This window comes from Nicotiana sylvestris, chromosome 8, assembly GCF_000393655.2.
Source record: "Nicotiana sylvestris chromosome 8, ASM39365v2, whole genome shotgun sequence".
In the NCBI taxonomy this organism is placed as follows: domain Eukaryota; kingdom Viridiplantae; phylum Streptophyta; class Magnoliopsida; order Solanales; family Solanaceae; genus Nicotiana; species Nicotiana sylvestris.
The window spans coordinates 177,415,446-177,421,820 of record NC_091064.1 but is presented as its reverse complement, the minus strand read 5'-3'; the positions used below and the strand labels follow the sequence as shown (position 1 = coordinate 177,421,820).

The 6,375-nt window shown below is 36.1% G+C and overlaps 2 protein-coding genes across 2 annotated transcripts; both read right to left on the bottom strand.

Moving 5' to 3' along the window:
• Positions 1-1,416: 1,416 nt before the first annotated feature.
• On the bottom strand, positions 1,417-2,157 carry LOC138876054 (uncharacterized). The gene is made up of 3 exons (XM_070154941.1): positions 1,747-2,157; positions 1,609-1,662; positions 1,417-1,540 (listed from the first exon to the last, which is right to left on the bottom strand). Exons 1-3 carry the CDS (start codon positions 2,155-2,157, stop codon positions 1,472-1,474), a joined length of 534 nt encoding a protein of 177 aa, XP_070011042.1. The 3' UTR covers positions 1,417-1,471.
• A 2,088-nt stretch (positions 2,158-4,245) lies between these two features.
• On the bottom strand, positions 4,246-6,166 carry LOC104215905 (uncharacterized). The gene has a single exon (XM_009765841.2). It carries the CDS (start codon positions 5,547-5,549, stop codon positions 4,527-4,529), a length of 1,023 nt encoding a protein of 340 aa, XP_009764143.1. The 5' UTR covers positions 5,550-6,166; the 3' UTR covers positions 4,246-4,526.
• Between the last annotated feature and the right edge of the window lie 209 nt (positions 6,167-6,375).

Below are 6,375 nucleotides of genomic sequence, written 5' to 3'. Positions count from 1 at the left end.
GTATACGGAACCAAATGGATGTTAGTGATACCGTATATGCGCGCAAATGTGGTATATGCTCGCAAACAGGATACGACCGTAGAAAATGTCCTTTGGATGGCAATAGTAATCAAGCTCAGGGCGGGTGTTCTTCTATTGTACCTAACTACCCATGAGTTCATGTTGTAATAATTAGTTGTTATGTATACGATTTAAGTATTTATGAAATAAAATTTTCTTGTTTGTTAATTATGATTTGTACTTTCCCATTTTACCGATTTAAATAATAATTTAATATAATTATCGGTATATTTATTATGTGTGTGTTGTCTTGTCGACATCACGATATTTAATACGCAAAATATAGCGCCATTATATATGACGCTATGTGTGTCTTGTCTTGTCGAACTGAAAAAGCTGAAAAAGCTGACCGGCTGACATAAAGTCGTCTTGTCAACATCATGATATGGCGTCATTAGATATGGCGCTATCTAATATAGCGCCATTAGATATGGCGCTATATGTGTGTTGTTTCGCCTATAAATAATGAGGTCATTGTAGTTATTTTGTGTGCTAAAAATTTCCCCCAGAAATATTTCATTAAAAGTAAGTAAGGTTTTTATTATAAGCAAATAGTTCACAAATGGCTCAACCTGGTCGTCCACCAATTTGCTTATGTGGAAAACCATGCATGATGGATTGTGGGTGGGAAGGTGCTAACGTTGGACGCCGCTATTGGTGCTGTATGAACAAGTTGTACAAGCAACCCGACGAACCTACTTGTGAATTTGATGAATGGGCTGAGGAACCATGTTATCAGGAAAGCTACAGGGATAGATTACAGGAATTTCATAATATGTTGTTATACCAGCATAGAATACAAAAGGAGGGAGATAGAATTATTACAGAAATGAGGGAGAAACTGAAGGAGGTGGAAGATAAAAAATGGAGAGCAGAATGGAATTGTGAAGCACACAAGGAACGCAACGAAAAATATAAACGGGAACTTGCGGAGGTGAAGGCGAGAGTGAAAGAGTTAGAAGAAGAAAAAGAACAAATGGAAGAACGATTTAAGTGGTTGGAGCGAAGAATAAATGACAACTGAGGATGGAGCATTGGCGTGTATGTGTTTAGTGTCATTTTCATATTTCATGTATTTTTATTATGTTGGCCTGTTATGTTTGTGTTTGTGTTATAGTAATGTTTTCCTTGTTTCTTGTACTAAATTTTATTTTAATTTAAGTGGAAGTTAAGTTTAAGTTGTTGTGTTACTATACCAAATACTATAAAACGAAATGAGAACTAAAAAAAGTAACAGTCATATTCGATTAAATATTGTTGTTAATGTGTACAAAAATATTATTTACACCAAAAAACATAAAAATGCAAGACCGAATCAATGTGTCCCGCATCCGGTGTGTCTCAAAGTAGCCGTTGGCCTGAGGCGCATCCCCTGCCGCCTGGGTACGCTATCAGGATCATCATCATCAAGTCATCTCCTTATGGCCGGATGCGGCACAGGATGACATGTATCGGTGATGCTGTCAGGTCCAGTAGAAGGCTACATAATAATATCAAACTTAGTATAGAAAACTATATAACAATTCACAAAAATTTATATTGTCTTACCATAATCGTGTCTGGATCCTGAATGTAGTCATCTGTCGCAACATCGCATGAAGCCTAAAAAAGTAAATTAATAAAGTTAAAGAAAATAAATAAGTTATAGTAAAAACAGTAATAAAATTAATACTAATAAACTCGTACCTGCGCATGTGATGAGCTGCCATAACTCAGTCGGTGCCCACTATCAAAATCTCGGATCGGTCGAGACTCATCAGTGGTAGACGGGCCAGGGAAATATCTACCCAACTCCACTCCTTGAAAATCCGAGCCCGTGATCAAGAATTGACCCGATGGGGTCACCTGCGACGTCCCTGGAGTGTCATAAATGCCAAGGCTGTAAGACGGTATGTCGGTCTCATGCATGCCACCTCCCATATCAGCAGCAACATCATCAGCAAGAGCCTCAAAGCCCCCTTGCTGGGGACCTCCTCTCCGCCCACGACCACGTGGATGTACCACACGGGGATGTAGAATGCGGGGAGGAGTCAAAAACTCCCACAATAAATCCACTCTCCTGCCCCGAAAAGTCTGCGTAAGCAACTCTCCCCCCATATATGCTCGAATCTATGCTGGGGCTGTAGGGGTAGTAGCTCCGACGTCCGAGGGCCGGGATGTATAGGTGCATCCATGTCGTCAACTGTAAATTCATAATTCTTAATAACTATCATTAATAATTATGTGTTTTTTTATAATTTAAATTCATATTTTTTAACAACTTAATTGTAAAAATTATATATATACTTATGGGTTTCCTGCTAGATTTTCTGAGGACTAGTGGTACCAAATTATCATTAATAATTTTATGTTTTTTTAATAATTTTTATTCATATTTTTTAATAACTTAATTGTAAAAATTATATATATATATAATTTTTTTATAATTATGGGTTTCGTGCTAGATTTTCTGAGGCCCAGTGGTACCAAACTATCATTAATAATTTTATGTTTTTTTAATAATTTTTATTCATATTTATTTAATAACTTAATTGTAAAAATTATATATATATATATATATATATATATATATATATATATATATATATATATATATATATATAATTTTTATAATTATGGGTTTCGTGCTAGATTTTCTGAGGCCCAGTGGTACCAAACTATCATTAATAATTTTATGTTTTTTTTATAATTTTTATTCATATTTTTTAATAAATTAATTGTAAAAATTATATATATAATTTTATAATTATGGATTTCGTGCTAGAATATAAGATAATTAAACAAAATGAATTCTAAGCTAAAATACTACACAATACTACGCTACAAGGCTCTAAATTTTACTACGCTAAAAGAGTCTACGTTTTACTACGCTAAAAAGGTCTACATTTTACTACGCTAAAAAATAATCTAAACTAAACGGCATAAAAACACATAAATATACATGAGGATATTAACAAACACATTTTTTAGACTAATTTACATATTTTTATACAACACTAAAATTAAATCCGGATAAAATTTAACATGCTAGTTTCGGAAAAAATAAACACAAACCGAAATAGAATACATACAAATCAAGTAATATGCATTGTTATAAAAGTTTCGAAATATCTCGATTTAGAATTTTCGGAATGTAAGTAGATCGAAATTTTGACTCCGGAAAAGTGAATCCACAATAACACGAAGCTCTACTCGACAGTGGGACCACCAATCTTCAACTTTTATGTGCCGGGGTGACCCAATTTTTTTTTTTTAAATGGGGCAAAACCGGGAGGGGGGGGGTGCAAAAGAGAGTAAAATAATAAAGATGAAACGAAAAAGAAGAAGAGAGAATGATTTTTAATAAGGGGTATAGCGCCATTAATAGTGACGCTATGTAAGATGTATCAGTTTTACTATATATAACGCCACAAAATTGTCATGCATCCCCAAATCACACCTAACTAATTCAAAGTAGTTCTTTGGTGACAAGAGGAAACAAAATATGTAAATCCTCGAGATAACAAACTTTTAGGCCTTTCAACCAATTAACTGAATCCTAGATAATATAGCTTGAATGGATTTTTTCGTCTCTACTTTTCATGTAAAATATGCACGTTGGATGTAGTGTACTTTGACCATTTTTATTTATTTTTATAATAATAATGATAATAATAATAATAATAATAATAATAATACTACGTATTAACTATCTGCTAGGGGTCGTTTGGTAGGGGGAAAAGTATAAATAAAAATAAGAAAAAAAAAATTGGCCTCAGATCTTGGTACAAGAGTCTAAAGAAACCACTTCCCCAACTGCTAGATTGACAGCTCGGGCACCAAAATTCATGCACCTATAATCATGTCTGAAACTGGGGACTACCTCTGATTAACACTTCCTAGGGGGCAAAAATATCAAACAGCGGTTTGTTGGGGCGAAGGAGGGTTGGTAACAACGAAAAGTTTTATTGTGCCTCTAGATTCCTTTTTGACTCACAAATTTGTGAACCCTAGTCTTATACTTCTGGGTCCACAAAAAATGTGGATCCACAAAACTGTGAAACAAAAAATATATCTCATACACCTAATGTCAGTTGTATGAGACACAAAATAAAATTTTCGGATAACAACTAACAAGCCATGAAATTAAAAGCATTTGGACAAGCATCACTTTCACACCATACACGAAAAAAAAAACTTCAAACATAACCAAATGAAACTTGTCATTTTTGAAATATACTGAGAGGATAATAGTGGGACATTAACATGAAAGATAAAAGATGAACCCAAATATTGCTACATTTTTACAAAAATTTACATACTAGTTGATATGCAATTAGGCAGGCCGCCCAATGGCAGCATAGCAAGATAAAAACCAAGAAAACAGCAAAAGGGGTTAAAAACACAGTACACCTACAGAGAAAGGCAGTGTACAATCCAGGACCCACGCGTAACTGTACTTTTTGCCACAATTGAAACACTGTCCATCAAGCAAAGCTCTCTTGATTCTTGGTAGATAGCCGCTTGAGAAACTCATAGGTAGTAATCATAGTTGTTGCAGACATGGACATTGATGCCCACCTTGGTCCTAATCCTCTGTAACATGCTGCAAATCCACCTTCCTTAACTAAATTCCTCACTGTCTGTAAAATTGTTGGTGATTTCTGACCATTCCCTTCTCCATCTAAGACTTGTAATCTTGTCTTAACAGTGTCAAGTGGCATTGTAACTAATGCAGACACCCCACTAGCCATTGCAGCACTTAGCCCTTGAACAGCCACCACTGATTTCCCATCTGGCCTATAACCATTCTCATCTTTCTTGCAACAATAGCACCCAATACAACCCCAAATCACTCTGTGTGCAACAGAGTAGGATCCCCACCAAACTGCATTTGAAGGTGCATAAGTCAGTATTGAAATACCAAATCCCCTATACAATCCTCTCAATCCATCACTATAAATTATCTTCCTAAACGCGTCGATTCCACCATTGTAATTCTTCAATCTAAGAGCACTACAACAAGAAGTATTCCCATTTCCTTGCACCATTAATCTTTGACTCACAACATCAATTGGTGTCCAAACCAATTGAGCAGCCATAGCAGCACTTAGCCCTGCAGCAGCATTAGCAATAGTCGAGGCCGACGCCTCGGAAAATCCCAGCTGAACAGTGGCAGTTCCTACATTACTTTTGGTCATTTCAAGTGCCCCCATGTACAGGGCACGTGCAGGGATTGTCCCAGTAAGAGAAGTACCAAATCCTCTGTAAAAACCCCTGAATCCTTCATTCCTCAAAATGGAAACTGCCATTTTTAGACAAGGAATTTGGGTAGTTATCACCTGCTGCCGCGTCTTCAACACCACAATCGGGTAAAGTGCTGCAGAGACACCCGAAAATAGCGCTGCTCCGAGGAAGAAAAACTTAGATTTGTCGAGCATTTCCCAATTTATGTCGGCAGGAAGATGAATTTCCGTTGCTGAATCATCCTCCGCCGCACTCAAACTCATTTTCGCCACTTTTACAATACTTCACCAAATTTCTCCAAAGAAAACGGATGCGCTAAGACGTAATAATTTTCGCTCAGCTCAATCCCTTACTTAGCTGGAGCTTACAACAAATATATTATCTAAAGGAGCACCGAACATATACAAGAAACAAAAGAACAAAGGGAAACCTCAAAAAACAAAGAACTATCTAAAAGTTACTAATAAACAAAACTAAAACCAACCCAGATACTTATTCCATGAGTTCTCAAATGGGTCGAGGTCAAATCAGTGAAAAACTATACGTGTGAAAAGTTAATAGTTATGTACATACACTACCAATATACCCTTTATGTTTTAGCCTCTATTTATATAAGCAGATTTGAGGGGGAAAGTGAATCAACATATAAAAGATCCAACATTTCCTCACCAGAATTCAAGATCATTGATTATTTTGAGGAAGCTTTGATGTTTGAGCAAATTGAGGGAAAGAGACAGGGGTGGCGGAAGAATGAGGAGAAGGAAAAAGGAGAGGGTTATGAAGGCGAGGGTTTTTCGGATCAAGGGGAAATGGACAGGTGTCAGTTGATAGTTCGAGAACATTTCCGTTTTGATCCACTGTGTGTGTGTATATGGGCATCCATTTGTATATAAACTGTGGGTAATACTAATAGGTGGCTAAGACCAGTGGGCTCACCACTTATTTTATGGGCATGGCACCCATTTTGCCTTCTGTTTGTTTTGTTTGGTTCCTTGCACCGTTTTGATTTTGGGACTTTCTTTTAGAGATTTTTAAAGATTTATTATTATTTGCATGTATTTTTTATTCTTCGTTATAGTACTATTCTCT

Coding starts and splice junctions, on each gene's coding strand:
- LOC138876054 (XM_070154941.1), bottom strand. CDS start 2,157: ATGGGGGGAGAGTTGCTTACGCAGACTTTTCGGGGCAGGAGAGTGGAT. Junction 1,663..1,746: donor GCAGCTCATCACATGCGCAG/GTACGAGTTTAT, acceptor TTACTTTTTTAG/GCTTCATGCGATGTTGCGAC. Junction 1,541..1,608: donor AGGATCCAGACACGATTATG/GTAAGACAATAT, acceptor ATTATTATGTAG/CCTTCTACTGGACCTGACAG.
- LOC104215905 (XM_009765841.2), bottom strand. CDS start 5,549: ATGAGTTTGAGTGCGGCGGAGGATGATTCAGCAACGGAAATTCATCTT.